This window comes from Pyrus communis, chromosome 9 (assembly GCF_963583255.1).
Source record: "Pyrus communis chromosome 9, drPyrComm1.1, whole genome shotgun sequence".
Taxonomy (NCBI): domain Eukaryota; kingdom Viridiplantae; phylum Streptophyta; class Magnoliopsida; order Rosales; family Rosaceae; genus Pyrus; species Pyrus communis.
The window spans coordinates 26,321,681-26,340,292 of record NC_084811.1 but is presented as its reverse complement, the minus strand read 5'-3'; the positions used below and the strand labels follow the sequence as shown (position 1 = coordinate 26,340,292).

Sequence of the window (18,612 nt, the reverse complement as noted above, 5' to 3'; positions counted from 1 at the left end):
GGATGAAATGAAAATATTGACAGTATGTCCAATTACCAAGTTAGACATCAAATTGAAATTTGACGTCTCATTTAAAGATGTTCTAATAATATAAATCAAAATTTAATCAGATAAACTTATTAATTGATGTGACCTTTAGACATTACTAATTACATCATGTGGTATAAAATATAATAAGACTAATATTATTCATATAAATATTTTATTTGATGAACTTAGTGTGTCTGTCACATCCCAGACTCCAACCTCTCGGATATTGTCCGCTTTGGCATTCTGGGCCTGGACTATGTCGCAGCCACCCAGCTACCGCACGGTTTTGTTCTTGCAGGCCGTAGCCCCAAAAGGCCTCCTTGAAGTTAAAGCTCTGGGCATGGATATATAAGGCCCAAAGACCACGCCCTCACGGGCGATGTGGGATACTACAATCCACCCCCCTTAGGGAGTCCGACGTCCTCGTCGGCACACCACGACCGTGAGTCTGGCTCTGATACCAAATTGTCACATCCCAGACTCCAACCTCTCGGATATTGTCCGCTTTGGCATTCTGGGCCTGGACTATGTCGCAGCCACCCAGCTACCGCACGGTTTTGTTCTTGCAGGCCGTAGCCCCAAAAGGCCTCCTTGAAGTTAAAGCTCTGGGCATGGATATATAAGGCCCAAAGACCACGCCCTCACGGGCGATGTGGGATACTACAATCCACCCCCCTTAGGGAGTCCGACGTCCTCGTCGGCACACCACGACCGTGAGTCTGGCTCTGATACCAAATTGTCACATCCCAGACTCCAACCTCTCGGATATTGTCCGCTTTGGCATTCTGGGCCTGGACTATGTCGCAGCCACCCAGCTACCGCACGGTTTTGTTCTTGCAGGCCGTAGCCCCAAAAGGCCTCCTTGAAGTTAAAGCTCTGGGCATGGATATATAAGGCCCAAAGACCACGCCCTCACGGGCGATGTGGGATACTACAATCCACCCCCCTTAGGGAGTCCGACGTCCTCGTCGGCATACCACGACCGTGAGTCTGGCTCTGATACCAAATTGTCACATCCCAGACTCCAACCTCTCGGATATTGTCCGCTTTGGCATTCTGGGCCTGGACTATGTCGCAGCCACCCAGCTACCGCACGGTTTTGTTCTTGCAGGCCGTAGCCCCAAAAGGCCTCCTTGAAGTTAAAGCTCTGGGCATGGATATATAAGGCCCAAAGACCACGCCCTCACGGGCGATGTGGGATACTACAGTGTCCAATCCTAGGTTAGCAATAAAATCCCTAACAAGTACCATATAGCTCCTTCCAAGTTGTTTCATCATTTCTTTGAGAGAGCTGCAGTTTTGTTTTGTGTATTTTACCAAGATGGCTGCAATTCGTGAAGTTCCATGAGAAGAATGAGTAATTTAAGAGCCTTTTGGGTTGTGAATGAGGATTTTTTTTTTTATTGTCCCCGAAACACATGTGATACCTCATGTTTTATTATATAAGCGGAAGGGAGTTTATTTCTTAAGTTGTTAAATTTTTAACACAAGTATCTCACTACTTGTATAATGATACGTGATGTATTATCCCATACTTTGAGCACTGAAGAATCTCTAGTGAGAGATATACCATAAGCAAATATTGTATCTGGAGCTATATATATTGATTTTGTACTTTTTATTTTTACCTATATTAACAAATTTAGTATTTACCCTTTGTCTGAACGAGGAAATTTTCAAGTGCTAACAAATTCTACGATAGAATTATGTTATTGCCACTTTAAAAATTTATTGTGCACTTTAAAAATTTTATATTGAGAAATAAAAATACATTTATGAAGAGTGCATAATGAACCACCACAGGGTGACCTAGTGGTTGGGGATGAATTCGAAGCCCATATTGCACACGGTACGCCCTGGGTTCGATATTTGGCGCTGGTGAATCGCATGATGGTGGCCAGGGGGAGGCTGAAATGTTGTGAGTCTTCCCAGCCCCTAGAATGGTGGACAGTTGTGGCGAAGCCACCAGCTAGTCTCTTTTAAATGGATATAAAAAAAAAAAGTGCACAATGATTATTTTTGAGTGTCAATAACATCTCCCTTAAATTTTCTAGAATTTGTTTGGTTGATGTTTGGTTAACATAAAAATGGGTGGACAGCTGTGGTGAAACCACCAGTTGGCCCCTTTTAAATGAAAAAAAAAAAAAAAAAAAAAAAAAGAAAGAAGAAAGAGTGCACAATGATTATTTTTTAATATCAATAACATCTCCCTTAATTTTTCTAGAATTTATTTGGTTGATGTTTGGCTAACATAAAAATTCAAATAAAACTAAGTGTATACCTAGAATCGTAATCTAAATGAGCCATGATAAGTGCAAAATGAGGGGGGTGTGTCGTGGTGATAATGGTAGTGTATGGTAGTGGTTGTGGGCATTGTAGTAGTGGTGGCGATGGTGATATACATATGATTGTTGGTGGTGATGGTGACATACACATGGTTGTTTTTTCATCTCTCACTTTCATGTAATTTTAGAAATGACAACTAAGATAAAATTTAAAATTGAGAATTATGCTCCCAATTTCTTTTCTTTTTTTTTTCACATAAAATTTCTAAATTTTTATGTTTATTTATTAATTTGATTCATGTCATTTTAAAAATTATGCCTTTTGTATATTTCATGATTATTGTTCTCATTCAAACTTAGATTGCTTTTATTTATAATTTACTTCATTTTTTATTTTATCTCTCGCATACGTTTCATCTTTTCATTATTTAGTAACGCACTACTAACTTCCATCACATGCACCGCATGTTTGATGTTCACTAGTTTCCTGTTAAAACATCAACTCACATCATCTCACATTATTAATATTTGATGCTCTCAAGTTTCCTATTTAAACATGACCTCTCTAGGATTACTCGTTATGTATTTTCTTGTCCGATGGTATTATTTCTTCGTAGACGGGAATAAAAAATTGCGAAGGGCAATAATGTAATTTAATTTATAGTAATCTAATCAATCAATATGCTCTTTGAGCCCTATATATCCCCTCAAACCTCCTTGAAGAGGTTTACTACGTTTTCATATGTACATTTTTCTCTTTTATAATTTTTTAGTTTTCCCATTCAACCTAGGTTTCAGCAGCTTCAAAGACCAAGACCCTAACGGAATATATGGAAGATCATCATCAAGGCCAAGACCCTAACGATAGCAGTCCAACCAACGGCTCGACAGAGAGAAGCCCTGAGCCGGTGAGGTCAAGATGGATACCGAAGCCACAGCAAATCCTAATTCTGGAGTCAATTTTCAACAGTGGAATGGTGAATCCTCCCAAAGAAGAAACTGTGAGAATAAGGAAACTGCTTGAGAAGTTTGGCTCCGTTGGGGATGCCAACGTTTTCTACTGGTTCCAAAACCGACGTTCGCGATCTCGCCGCCGACAACGGCAGTTGCAGGCCAGCCTTGAACAAAGAACCAATAATAATATAAACAATAATCAAATGGCTTCTCTTTCTCAACACCAAGTGGGTGGTGCAATTCAATATGGAGAAAGCTGCGGTGTTCCTACTGCTGCTCCTCCTTTGGCTTTCGGAGCTTCTCCTAATAATTTTCTTGTGGGCTCTTCATCTTCGTCTTGTGGTCAACATCTGATAGCAGATCATGATGTTCATCATAGTATTGATTGCGTTGGTGATCAGTTCTTTTCTGTTTCTGGTCAAATGGGGTTTCCGGAAATCGAGCAGAGCTCCGGGGTAACGTCTGTGTTAGGAGGAGGCCCTTCTGATACCTCAAATTTGCACTTCCAATCTGGTAATTGCACGGACCGTGTCCCTAATTTTTACAAATTCTTTTTAATAAAACTATATATTATATAACTACATCCTCTCATCTGAGCTCGAATTTAATGAGTTTTCCATTTCTTCCATAAGTTTAATTTGTTATATCAGTTCCTAAAGCTGGACTTAAGCTTATAATTAGCCCATTATCTTTTTTCGTGAACTTGTATTCAATTTTCTTAAGAGCAATTTTTTTCGATTCTGTTGAGTAATATTATACTTTTGAAGTTCCATCGGTTCACAATTAGTATGAGAACGACAAAGTATATAATTTAGTGGCAAGTTTTTATTGACGTGACAGTTCTTGTGTTTGAATTGTATTTGAATTGTATGAAAGTTGCAGCTTCCCCTAATAAGTCCTTGTAAATTCCTTTTTGTTGCAGTCTTTTCCACTCGGTTTCAGATTACTTTGAAGAAAACTTTGCAAAGAAACAGTGTAAACCTTTTTAGGTAATTGAAATGGATTTTTTAAAAAAAAAAAACGAAAAAGAGCAAGAGTACCGCAAATACATTAATTATTGTTTGATAATAATATAAATTTAATGATTTTACCCAATCCAAAAACTTCATTGTTAATTCATGAAAGATATTCGTTAAGTTTTGTAACAGATAATTATAAGGAAAATATTCTGCTTTTGTTTGCCCTAAGATTCTGTGATCTTTTTCTTGTAAAAAAGCCTTTTTGTGTTCCTTTGGATCTTTATATTATGAAACCTGAAGGACATCTGCATTTTTTTAATGATGCTCAAGGACTTAATACAAGTACTAATCAAATCAAGTGTCTAATGTCCTTTTTAAGTAAGGATTTGTTAATTTGCCGTAGCCCCTTTTCCTTGAACACGGGTTGGAAGTTCTGGCTAGGTTGTTCCCAATAACCTTCACTTTGTTTTAGAATTATCGTAGCTCTCGTATGAATTCTTGACCCCTCAATGAATATCATATCTTTCTGTCAGAAATCAAATTAAGAAGCTTAGCTATTGCAAGAATTACTGAAAACATGAAGGGTCCATTAATTTATTTTCAGGTCTCATCACTGTGTTTATCAACGGGATTCCAACAGAAGTTCCCAACGGGCCACTTGACATGAAAGCCGTGTTTGGACAAGACGTGCTATTGGTTCATTCCTCTGGACTCGCACTTCCAATCAATGAATTTGGTTTTTTGGCACACAGCTTGGAGTCTGGTGAAAGCTATTTCCTGGTACTCTTTTCCTCTCTCTCTCTCTCTCTCTCTCTCTCTCTCTCTCTCTCATGAATTATATTAATGAATTTACATTCTTCTGTATACTGCTAACCATTTTGTTCTTTGCAAATTAAGTGTACCCTTTATGTTCAAATCTAGCTTATATAATTACCAAGTTGCATTTACATCATCGCTCTAACACTCTTTGTTCAATGGGGAATATGATATTAGAGACTTTTCGGAGTCCAAGAAAGAACCTCTCTCTCTCTTTCCCCTTCTTTATATGGTTGGATTTCATATACCCTTGGGAATATTTTAAGAACGAAGTCTTCTAGCTTAATCGATTTTTGTATTCATATTTCCATGGTTAGATATGATTTTTTTTCATTAAAACTGTATGTTAGATTGTATTTTTTATTTTAATTAATTCATTTGTCTTCCAAAAAAAAAACTTATATTTGTATGCAAACTATTTTCCTTTTTCAACTCCACCGAATCTGTTGTATATTTTCTTAGTATATTACTCTCAAACTATCTTGTAGTTAATGGTAAAACTGCTGATTAAGTCGCCAAATGTTTTGTTAATGCAGGTTTCAAGACCAACTTAAGTACAATCTAAGCTGCACCTACAATATGAGAGCTTCCTGCATATTTCTTCATCATCTTGCCTTCTTTTCTGTTTTCGTTGTCTTTCGTTACCACCCCACCACCCCCCCCCCCCCCCCCCCCAAAAAAAATAACAAAACAACAGTGGGTGATTGTAGAAAAATATATGTATATTAGCTACCATGCATGATAGTTTATGATCGGTCAAATTATATCCTTTTCCTCTTCTTTCTCTCTTCAATATATTATTGAAAATTGACCCTCAGCATTGCACAATATATTTAGGAACTTCATATTTAGCTGGCATATTTATGTAGAACAATATGTATATTAGATTATGGAATGCTATGTGCTCTTGTTTAAAATCTTGCTGTGGATATAATTTAAACTCATAATCTCTTTCAACAAAGATGGTTTGCCTATATATGGCTTAGAATGTGGGCCAATTGTGTGGCCTTAAGGTGACAGTACACAATATGTTTTTCTCCGCTTGTGAATGTGGGGTCTCAAGGTTGGATTCCTAATTGTTATGTTCGACTCAAGGTATGGCTTAATCAAATTTCTTTTCTCCCCCTTTTCCATGTCTGCTTATTTTAGAAGTAATGGCATCTGACTTCAGCTTTTTAAAGCAGTATCTAAATTTTTTTTGAAAAACTTTTGATAAGAAAAACAGAGCCTTTAATAAAATTTTCAATTCTCGTAACCCTAATTAGTTTTTAAAAATGAAACCATCTACCCTTTCTCCCCACACCCCAAACCACAACCAACTGTGCACAACCCTACTCAACAGCCTCCACCTTCCACCACACGCCACCACTTGCAACTGTCACCAATTGCACCGCCTTCATCCTAACCAACCTCTGACCACCATCAGCCTTTCGCCACCACCCATCGCCATTGTCGCAACCACACCCAATAATTGCCACCACCATCACCACTGGCGTCACTCAAACCAAACTCCAGCGACATTCAATGCTTTAGAAATCGCTGGGCGAAAGTCAGGTGAGGGCTTTTGATAGATTTTCTTTTATCGGCCTTGTTATTAGATTGTTTGTTTGAGCCTTGTTATGGTGATTGTGACGACAATGAAGTTGCCAGTAAAAGAAAACCTATCGAAAGCAGTAGCTTGGAAGACCCACTTAATCTCAATGATAATACGACAAATTGGAAGAAGGACCAAACAAGACTAGCAGAAGAAGTACCATGATTTTGCAATAGCATCAACGACTTGATTATCTCCCTATAAATGTGAAAAGATTGAAAATGTAATTGTAAACTTTAATGCAAGCAATTCCTCTACTCTACCTTAAACCGCCAAGGCACCGAGGAAAGCCAAGAAATCAAAGAACCAAAGCAGAATCAACTTCTAACCAAATAAAATTCCAGTCTCAAACTGAAGCTAGTTGTATAGCTAGCTTAAATTACTGCAATTGCCCTTGCCGCAACAAAATTAGGAATCTCAAATTGCCCTTTAAGATCCCGAAACACATCTTTTGTGTCAAGGTTAACATGAGTTTTAGGAAAAATTATAAATGCAAGTTAATGCGTTTTTTGCTAACTTGATTAGTAATAACACTATCACCCTATACGTTATTTAATAGACTTTTCAGTATGTTGGGAACACGGCCTAGTTTATCAAATGTCATAATATAAATGGTTGGATATTTAAAAAAAAAAAAAAAAAAAAAATTAACCGCTTGTATTACGATTTGGTGTGTCGAACCATGTTCCCGGCACACTAGAAATTTCTGATACACGTTAGTCATTATAAAACAAATACAACAGTTTTACATCAAAATTTATTAAATGATGTTACACTACTTTCCACACGACAACATTTCAAAAGTATAATTTACTAAATATTTATTTACTTTACTTTATAACTAGTTATTCTTAAAAATAGCAGAAGCAATTTCTAAAATTTACAACAATATCAAACTGGCCCTAAATACAAGCACCGTCCTAAGCTGGCTCTTGTTTCACTTGAATGCTGAATTACTTTTAAGCAATATAGCTCAACCAAAACCCAATTATCAGCTAGAGAAAACACATAAAGCTTTGCACTAATCTAGCTCATTCAAACTATATTAAATCGTTGACAATCGACGGTTGCAAAAATGGGTATGTACAAATGAGGCATGGTGTTTAGTGTAAGATGTTTTCACTTCTTCCAGCCAAAATATATATTCAGAGGTTCGTCATTGGGTGAATATGAAATTATTCAGAATCAAATGGGTTTACCTTTCCCACTTTATTTACAATTTTTATTTCTTATGCAGCTTGCCTTTCTTTTAGGAATCCCTTACTCAAGAAAAAATAAAAATTAAGTTCCAAACTTTACTCGTTTAAACTATATTTAAGTAACTAAGCCACTTAGTACTACAATATAGTGGTATTCCTCTTCATTTGTAAGTAAGAGGTCTTAAATTCGATTCTCGCCAAAGACGAATTTGAACCACATTATATAGATAATATCATTTGTTCAAAAAAAAAAAGTAACTAAAACTCCTCAACCTTTTAGTGTCATTCCAAATTTGTCTCAACCTTTTTAAACATTCAAACAAGTACTCAACGTATTGAAAATGTCACATCCATTAAGCCCCAATTAATTTTTCAAACATAGATTATATTCACAACCCACAACTGGGTATGTCATGGACAATATTAATATTAGTTGCCTCAAAATCTAAATTTAAAACATGGATTAATATTATATAATATGGAACCCAATGATCAACGGGTATTAAATTGAATTGAAAAATGGACACAAATTGAAATTAAGTCAAGAGGGCAATCTCTTAACAAAGAAGAGGATTAAGAATTTAGGTCTCAATTAAAGAGCTTGTTTATGCTCATGTGATTTCCTCATTCGCCAATTCTCACCTCGTAAAGCTTCAAGTTCTTCTTGTTGGAGGGTGAAAATGGTGGTGGTCGCATCATGGCAGTCCATACCATTTCAGTAACCTCCATGACCTTCTTCTAAATGTTAGTAGCTTTAGTCATAGGGTGGAGTTGGCGGTTTTGTGTTGTGTTTGGAGGTGATGGTCTGATGGGGGATGCTGGTGACATTTTCAATAGGTTGGGTACTTGTTTGAAATGTTTAAAAATGTTGAGGCCAATTTAGAATGACAATAAAAATTGAGGATTTTTAGGTACTTAATCCTTTAAACTAAAGTCAAAGTTTAGAAACCAATTCTAAAACTTTACTTTAAAAAAAATACTAACCGAATTTTAATTTTTCTTTTTTGGTGTCCAGATTTTTGTTTTTTTTTTGGGTGACTCTGCACCTCCACATATTGTTATTAAGGGGAAGACTTGAAACTATTACAATAATTTGAGAAATGGGAGTTCAAAACAGAATGCGTACGTAAAAATGAAACACCATATCTACTAGAATATTGAACCCCATGCTCTTACACCCACATGATAGTACACTAATCACTCACTGCTCTTTCACCTTAATTATTTCTAATCTGAATTGACCATTTTCAACATAACATGTGTTAAAGTTATGCGGAAAAAAATGAAAAAAAAGAACTTTGTCATAGAGAATATCTATCATCCTTATTCCTTACTTGGCAATGAGAGATTTTTCAGTTTGTAAGGAACTGATCCGGTATACTAAGTGTAATAATTTTCAATTAATTGTATTATGATACTTATGTAAAATAACTGTATTTCAGACACACTGAAAATTTTCTCCTCAGCAAGACATAAATAAGCAACTTCCTTGGTGTGTTTGCCAATCATTGGGTTGAATGTATATCCAAAATTTGGATGGACATTAAGAATTCTAGGTTTCTATAGAAAAGTATGGCTTAAGGTTCTTCCTGTTGGCCGCTTTTGTTTAGGTACACATGAACATCAGTACTACAATCTTATGGAATAATCATTACTCCAGTACCTCATCGTTTATCTGTGTTCTAAAATATTATAGGACCCCTCAATTTTATTTCTTTTCTGGGCGATCTCCAATTTTCTTCTCGACCCGAACAAAAATAAGTGGGGGGAAAAATGGAACATAGAAGTTGATGAAACTGCATGGCCAGTCGTACGTGCTGGATTCCTCTCCTTGAATAAAAAAACCCTAGAAAAGAATAAGCAACTTCGCGTCCACACCGACCAATATAACCAATCCAAAACAGACGGATGTTCGGGACGGAATAGTTTATTTTAATGGCAAAGCAGTAGGACAGATCTATAGAGAAAAATACTGTCTGATGTCAAAATTTACAACTTTTATTGGCTGCCATCTCCTTTAAAAATTGCTTATTTAACATGCGTTAGATTCTATGGTTCTAGATGTCATAAAAGAAAATTACTGTGCTTAAATTTTAATTCACATTGTTTAGCAGGGTTATTGATCTCGTAATTGACCAACGAACAGCCAGTCAACCTTCAGGGAATCCAATGTGGGTAATTTTAATCATACAATGGTCAAATTCTGCTTCAATTTGGTTTTTACACTACAACTGAAAGCTAATGTATGCATAGGAAACTCTCATCAGTCCCTGATGTGTTTTTGGGAGTTGCATGTGGCTACTGATGCCCCATCAATGAGTTAAATTGGGTTGTTAAAGATCTTAAAGCCACTGTTAATTCATCAGTCCCAAGTTGTTTTGAAAATATTTAAAATGAATAACATTGTGCTATCAGTATTCTGTAAAATCAAATACTTTTTTATATTTTGCAAACCACCATCAATCGTCAAATAGTTTTATCGAAGCAAATTTGGACATGGTTGGCTTGTTAGTTTGATATTTTCTTGCCCACTTTTCATTCTTTGGAAATGCTTTGGGATACTTTCATGCATAAGCTTTTTTCTCGTCAGTTACATAATTTTTAAATTTTTGCGCTCCTTTTTACCTTTGCTACTATTTGGAAAGTACGCAATAAGTCTTTTTTTTTTTTTAAGGATAGACCAGTATCTTTACACCTCTTATATGTGTTCACTAAGTCTAAGCGCATTCATGTTGGGAAGTTTATTCGTGGATACTGTCATGGTTTGAATAGTTGAATCATTTATGCTTTGCATATCCAACCTTTCACTACTTGTAAGGCTCCTGTTATTCATCATGTGCTTTGGTCTCCTCCTCGGTATCTATGATTAAGCTTAACACTGATAATTTGGTGTCAAGGAATCCTGGTACTGTTCGTGAGGGTAGTTTTTAGGGATTGGCAAGATCAATTTCTTGGTGGTTTTTTGTCAAGGTATTGATCATCAATTCCATTTTTGCTGAACTATTATAGTTATTCTTGGTGTTCATTTTTCTTATCATGTGCTTGGATTGGAATGTGATTCTTCTATTGTTCTCACTTGTCTTTATTCAGATGATTTTGCCCCTCTATGGCCTCTTCGTACACAATGCAAGCTTTACTTGTTTGGATCGGATCTGGATGATGACTTTTTATTGCTTTCATATTTATTGGGAAGGAAATGTTCAACCTTGACATGCTTCACTTCAGCCAGAAGTTCTAGTTTCTCTTGACTTACCTGACTTTCGATTTTCAAATTAGTCTACATCTTGGCTTACATATCAGTCTCTCTCTCATGATGTGTGATTTTCTTGACTACAAAAAATTGCTAACCAAAGGAGTGAACCTTGAATAACAAAATTAATCAGAAAAAACGCTCGTTAATTTACAACCAAACTGAATAACCAAAATACAAGTAAAACGATAACGGTTACAAAAATTATAACTATATAGAACCTCTACAAAGGACTATTAAAATCAATTTTAATGGGAGTTTTAAAATGGAGAATCTATTTGCAAGTTATTTCTTCTGATCATAAAATCCTAACAAGTGTTTGTTCTTTAGGCTTCTTATGTTTTGCAAGCTAAACCTAAGGAGCGTACGCTCTTCAATAGATAATTCGAATTCGTTTTCACAAAGTTGACAATATTGAAGGAGACTTGATGATCTTGATACATACAATTAAGCATGATATTCAAGTTCCTTGGCATATTTTATTATCAGAAAGGCAGTTTTGACAGTTTCTATAATAAAATCCTAACTATGCGCTGAATCATATTTTTCAAGAAGCTAGCATCAATTTAACTACGTTAGGGCACAACTGTAATCAATCTTGTATATTTGGTAATTCTTTTGGAAAGATTCATCATTGTTAAATTTATATGGGCCATGTTAATGTCTTCCTAGATCATCTTCATTGCTAAACCATATCCTCCTTGTTAAGTTCTTGAGCTTATGAAAAGCTTTCTCAGCCCACCTAAGCTAGCACTCGAAGATTTAACTCCTCTTTCATCTTCCTCAAGAAGCTCACAATGATATATGCTGATAAAGATTCATCAAATTTATAATAAAGATTTCTCTAAACCCTAAACCTAACCCCAACCCTAATCTTGCTAAAATACCCACCCCAATAATGTCCTAAACCCAAAAAAAAGGGCCGGGAACAAGGGGCACGGATCAGAAAGGAATGAAAACCCAGGTACAAACGTTTAAATAACATGCAGAACAATGAGGTCCAATCGGCCTATCCTACCTGGGCCCCAAAGTAACAAAATTTGAAATTAAAAAATAAAAAGAAAAAAAGAAGAACAAAATAACATAGTGAAAGGCTGGCACAAATCAATTGAATTATAATTAGAAACAAAAAAATTGGAGCATTAGTCACTGAATTTGGCTCAATTAAAGTTTCGGTCATTGAATTAAAAATTAGTGAGTTGAACTGGTCATAATGAGAAGCAATAGTGCTTTCATTAACACTATTATAATATACATACAAAATAAGAGTTTAACACTTGAAAAAAGTTTAAAATGGAGAAATAAGAGACATAAATTCTAACAGCGTTACCAAATGACCATTACCAAATATCTTGACAAGTTTATGAACCAACTCCTAATTTTTTAGTTTAAAGTTCAAAGCTCTAGTTGGACAAAAATTCAGACTCAATGGGACATGAATGTGTCACTTCTCCACTAAAAAGAAATGTTAAATGTGCCAAGTAAAAGCAATCGCAACTGACATGATCATTTCGGCCCCAAAAAAGATAGACTATCGTGACGAAGCCGCAAACTGATCCCCTTTTTAGAAAGAAAAAAAATTGACATGACCATTCCCCTCCTTTACTCTAGTTTTTAGCGGTCACTGCCTATATGATTAGTACCATTGTCCTGCATACAACATTGCCATTCACATTTATTTGGTATCCATCGATAAAAGCTCATGCAAAGATCTGTAGACCCAACTTGGAAATTCCTTTTCTTGTTCCTGGCATGTCAAGACCCCAATGAATTTATCAATTACCCGAGAAATTATATTATGCGACTATATATCGTTATATCATTCTTATGAGAACTGATATGTGCTAAAAATTGGCCCGATATCATATCATTCTTGTATCTATACAATATCAATGTCGTATCTATATCAACAATTTTATTTTTCTTCCAAATATCCATATAAACAATTGGTCGAGTGGTGTGTTAATACCATGTCAATACGATATTAGTATTATTTCCTCAAACCTGTTCTGTAGGAGAGAGACTTGGATGACCTTGTATTAGTGTGAATACCGGGTCAAGACTCTCTACATGGCTTTCTACTAGTAACCTACAACGCTATGCCGTTTTACATGGGAAATTTGTAAAAAACAATCAAAGTTTGGATCCATATCAAATACAACCATCATTTTAAATTTATGATATTATACAAAAAATTATAATATGAAAGTACTAATACAACCTTAAAATGAGATTTCTTGGAACAACCAAAAAGCAAAATGAAAATGAAAATGAGGATCGCGTCCCTCTGCACCTCATAGTCAGCTCCTTCTAAAAAAAATAGAGATTAATTATACTACTCTTCTTCGACATTGTCATCTTCCTCCTCTTCTTGGTCGTCCATGTTTACATCATCACACTCTTGGCACTTGGCCCACATGGTCTTCGTGTTCGAGCCCGTCTACGGGTTCGCCGTCATGAAGAAGAGCTATGAGTTGCTCAAAAAGAGGGTTGGGATGGCCTTCATGCTCGGTTTTGGTACTTGACAATCTACAGGGGTTGTCAGTGCGGTTTCAGGTCAATTGCGGTGCACAGCAGGGAGGATTGCAAGGTTTTTGTGAGAATTGTGGTTGGTTGGGATTTTGGTGTTTTGGTGCCAGTGAATTTGGTTGGATTGCTATTACAGAGTGTGTTTTACTACGTTTGCAAAATAGAGATTGTTTCCTTAAATTGATACCTGATCCTCATTTTAATTTTGCTTTTTGGTTCTTCTGAAAAACGTCATTTTAAGAATATATACATTAGTATTTTCATATCAACTATTAGTTATAATTGTCATAAACTTAAAAAAGTGGCATGATGAGTCGATTTTGTATTATATATTTAACCCTATTCTTAGTATGTTTTGGTATTTATTTTGGTGAATTTTGATACTTTGCTTTATATTTTCAATGTAGAACATGCGACTTCCTCTTGAACAAAAAGTGATCAAACGGATGAATTTTGGAGTGATTCAAATTGGAGAATATTCGTATCAATTTTTCTACCAAACAGATTATTTATGGCAATGAAACAAAGGAGTAGGGTGCAATGTTGGAAAACTGACATTTTGGACTTAATTGCAATTTTTGGAGTCCAGATGGCCTCTTTTGGGCTTGGGTCCTTCTAAAAAAGTGTTCCAAGACATCTTAAACTTTAAAACAAGCTATTTTGGGCTTGTTTTGAAGGTTGACAAGGCCGTGGCTGATTAGTCGCGTGACTAATTAGTTGTATGTCAGATTCTCCTTTATTATTTAGGAGTTTGTTTCCTAATTTCTCTTAATTTATTTTGTTTCCTAATTTTATTCTAAGACTTTCTAGGAAGAATTTCAATTGTAGTACTATAAATAAGGGTGGCCGGCCATAGTAAGTCTCTACGAAACTTTGAAAGAGATTGCCGAAGGCTCAGGCAAATTTCAAACTTTATTCTACAATGTGTTTTCATTCTTTTTCTATTTTGATAAAAAAAATCCTTTTGATTTAACATGAATATGCGTAACTAACTTTCTTTTGCTAGGGCGAGGCCATGAGCCTTAATATGAATATGTAGGTTTTATTTAATTTCTTATGATATTATGTATGTTTGCTTTGAATTATTAATCATTGTGTTTAAACTGTCTTTGTATCTTAATGTTTCGTGCCCATTAGAATGTAGATAAGTAATTGGATGCAATTCAAAGTTGCAAGCGTAATTCATAAATAGTTGATAAAATTACATAAGATTGTTAAGATGATTGCGGAACCTAGTACTTCTACACTTTGATATTTAAAAACTGTTTCCTTTCTAATTGTTTTCTTTTAAACTGGTCTTTTGCTGATTTCTTTAATTTGTTTTTAATATTTTAAAATCCAAAATCAATTTTTGCAAAACTTTGTTTCAAGTAATCATTTAAGATTTGGTTTTATATAAATTGTTTTAATTAATCCCTACTAATATTTGTCTACACACTTTGTGTGTATGAACATATTTTTTTTTTAGAAAATGAGAAGAAGATAGAGAGAGAGAGTTTTTTTTTTTGGTTTTTTTTTTAATTTTAAATATTAAAGATATTTTAACATCAACTGTAGGTGAGGTTTCAATAAAGAAACAGTAAAATTTGGCCCTGTGAAATTACATTATTACCCATCATTTTTTTTTGTGTGATAGACGACTAAGTTGTCTTTTTACCCTCTTTTAGTTGACAAATATGATTTCATTAATTAATAAAGATAAGAACAACCTTGAGCATTCTTACTATAACAATTTTATTCTCTTGCGAGTATTTTATATGATTTTAATCCTCTCGCGTAGATACTAAAAAATCTACCAGCGCACAATTCTATATAAACTCTAAATTTTGATTATTTTTTCAAATTTCTCGTTTTCTTGAAGTCGTACTATTGTAGAAGTACTATCTGGCGTTTCGTCCCGTGATTTATCCAATTAGCCCCTCTGAAATCTCAGTTTTAAACATCATGTAGGAACTGCATTATTGCCTGCACGTTAGGTTCATACAGGTGCAGGGCAATTGGACAAGCAAAAGCAAAAACCATAGGCACAAAAGGTGGAGGGTAGTAAATGCAAGGGCGAGGAAAACGTGGTCAAACAAGTAACACCAGAACTCACATTTGACATGGACAAAATTGACATTCAAAACACTAGTCATGGACAATATGGGCAGGTCGATCCATTGATTTGAGTCAGCAAGTAGTAAGCCTGCAGGAAGCAACTTTGTGTACAAAATGCCACAGAACAAACACATCCAAAGACTTTCACTTTTAACCCACTCTTAAATATTTTTAACTCTCTCCCCTGAATTTTTACCTAGTTTCACTGTAGTTTCCCTTTGGCCTTATATAGAACTTGCTGTACACAAAGACTAGAGATGATGCCCCCCTCTAATCTGCAGACCTACTTTTGCCACATCGCTGAGTTTAAGCTCTTGTACTTTTACTGAAGTTTTAAGGCTTTTTTCTGAATATCCCGAAGCATACTAGAAAATCCGCTTCTGCTAGCTCAAAACCACCATCGGTTTTTTAAGCAGTGCCTACTCCAAGGAAATCAATGAAATGGATGGTGGTGGTCTTTTCATGATGCAGATCTTGATCTTCCCCAGATAATGACCGATTGGTACTAGTGGTGGTGACTGACTCGTCCCCAGAAATTTCTGAATCTGATTGATGACCAGAATTATCCACACCCTTCATAGCTGCAGCTGCTGCTCCAACTCCTCTCACTGGCCCAGTGCTCTCGCAGAAACCATTACCATTGCTACCAATCATCTTGTTAAATCCCCCATCACTTGATGATGATGAGCCTGCAACAACAAAAAGAAAAAAAAATATATATATATATATAGATTAAAATTCTTAAATAAATTATTAACCACATCAGAAACAATAAGGTGATCCAAGTTCCATCCCGTACTCTCTCGTTCAAACTCATTTAACTTCAGAGTTCTGATGAGATCCGGTGAATGTGAGTTTGGTATGATATCGCATCCGACCATTGAACAATTTGGTCATGCATTTTTTATGATTCATTTATAAATTGAAAAAGAGGTAACATAAGGAACAGTCACATACCTATAGGTGATCCAATGATTTGGGGGCGATGAAAAGGATGGAACTTGGAGAAAAAGGTGGGAGGTGGTTTGTTTGAGGGAGTGAGGGAGAGATTAGTGCATGTTGAGGCAGACTGAGTGCTGTCATCATTGATGGTGCTTATTGAGACGGTTGATTCAGTACTGGTGGAAGGATTCTTCGGGAAATTAGCAACCACATGAGGAAGAGGGGAAGGAGGTGGAGGAGAAGAGGGCTTTCTCCTCTTGAAAACATGGGATTGCTCTCTGCGGCTTCTGGCCATGATCACATGCCAATGGTTCTTCACAGCATTGTCAGTCCTTCCAGGGAAAAGCCTTGCAATCATTGCCCATTTGTTGCCATAGAGTCTGTGGGCTGCCAACAGCCTCTCTTCTTCCTCCTCACTGAATGCCCCTCTGTTGATCCTTGGATCTAGCTGGTTGAACCACCTCAATCTGCAACTCTTCCCTACAAATAAAAAATCAGATGATGAACAATGTTAGATTAAATAGTTTACATCCGAGGGACAGAAATATATATGGGTGAGAACAGTAGAAAACAGTTGTGCGGAAATCATTTAACTTTCAAAGTACCAAAATCCAAAGAGGGGGATATAAAATTTACCTGATCTACCATCAAGATGCTCAGCTATAACGTTCCAGTTTTGAGGACCATATTGTCCCACAAGTTCTTTGAGCTTTGAATCTTCAGCTGGTCTCCAATGGCCTCTGACACATCTCTTAGCACTAGTTCTCCCACCAGCAGGACTCCTACCCTCATCATCATCTTCCTCTCCAACAAGATTCAAATTCAAAGGCGTGGGGCTTTTCTGATCAACCCCAGAAAGCACACCAAGATCACTTATATTTTTTGGTCCCCCATTTTCCAAAGCCTGAAAACTCCATGGTTTGTTGGTTTGTTGGGATGATGAGGGACTGAAAGGCACAACCCCCATTGCAGAAGTAGAACCACCAAAGATGTTTGAGAGAGAAAGTTGATTAGAAACAGGAGGTGGTGGCAAAAAGTTCAAATCTTGGTATCTGGTAAAACCATCACAATCACTCATCAGATGTCGAAACGCCATCAGTACCTCTCAGTTGGAGAACTAACGCACCAAAAAGAAAATCAGAAGGGTAAAAACCCAAGATGCAGAATCAATGAAAATGGAAGCGGAAAAAAAGCAGAAAACTTGGGGTGGTCTTTTTAATCAAAGAGAAAAAGTGCAATGCCACAAGGCAGGACAGCAGAAACCAGGACCTGGGTTTTCTTCTGTTAGATCACACTCTATCTGTGAGATCACTCACTTAAACAAGGGTCTGTTTGGCAGGAAAGAAAGAGAGAGAAAATGCAAGAGAAAAGGCAGAAATCAGAAGAAAATCGATTAAACAAGAAATGGGAACAGGAAACAAAGAGATGGGTTTTGTTTGGGAGAGAAATAAACAAAAAACCACACGGTTGAACTGTGATTCTCTCCTCCTCTCAGAGAGCCAGGGTGCTTATTTTGAGACTGATATCATCATCTGTCTCCTCTCTCTCTCAAATAGAAAAATGGGGCGGTGGGATTGTTTGGAAAGCAGGAAAGTCTGTGCTGCTGTTGTGCATGCACTTCGAGAACCGCTCGTGTGGGTGATGCCCGTCTTGGTGGTGGGGATCAAAGCCTCTCTCTCTCCTTCTCTCTCTCTAAAGACTGATGCTTTTGAGTTTGTGATATTCGTGAGAGGGTTGGGTAGGGGGGTATCTATGTAGTCGTAGAAGTACTCCTACTTGTAGTCGTAGTGCTGCATTGCTTCGGTTTTGTCTCATCCTCCTTTTTTATATTTTTTTTCTTGTGTGTTGGCATTGGTTTTTGGGGAAACCAGAATCTGTTTGTCTGTTTCCGAAACATTTCCTTTGCCATTTTGTTTTTTTAAATAACGGAAATTTTCAAGGACCGTAGACTTGAGCT

General features: G+C 36.3%; 2 protein-coding genes across 2 annotated transcripts; one reads left to right on the top strand and one right to left on the bottom strand.

Annotated features, from left to right (window-relative positions):
• The first annotated feature begins 3,145 nt into the window (after positions 1-3,145).
• LOC137744722 (WUSCHEL-related homeobox 11-like) lies at positions 3,146-5,598 on the top strand. The gene is made up of 3 exons (XM_068484508.1): positions 3,146-3,782; positions 4,833-5,008; positions 5,581-5,598. Exons 1-3 carry the CDS (start codon positions 3,146-3,148, stop codon positions 5,596-5,598), a joined length of 831 nt encoding a protein of 276 aa, XP_068340609.1.
• A 10,093-nt stretch (positions 5,599-15,691) lies between these two features.
• On the bottom strand, positions 15,692-18,362 carry LOC137746217 (transcription factor CSA-like). Its single transcript, XM_068486292.1, has 3 exons — positions 17,292-18,362; positions 16,671-17,135; positions 15,692-16,402 (listed from the first exon to the last, which is right to left on the bottom strand). Exons 1-3 carry the CDS (start codon positions 17,749-17,751, stop codon positions 16,122-16,124), a joined length of 1,206 nt encoding a protein of 401 aa, XP_068342393.1. The 5' UTR covers positions 17,752-18,362; the 3' UTR covers positions 15,692-16,121.
• Between the last annotated feature and the right edge of the window lie 250 nt (positions 18,363-18,612).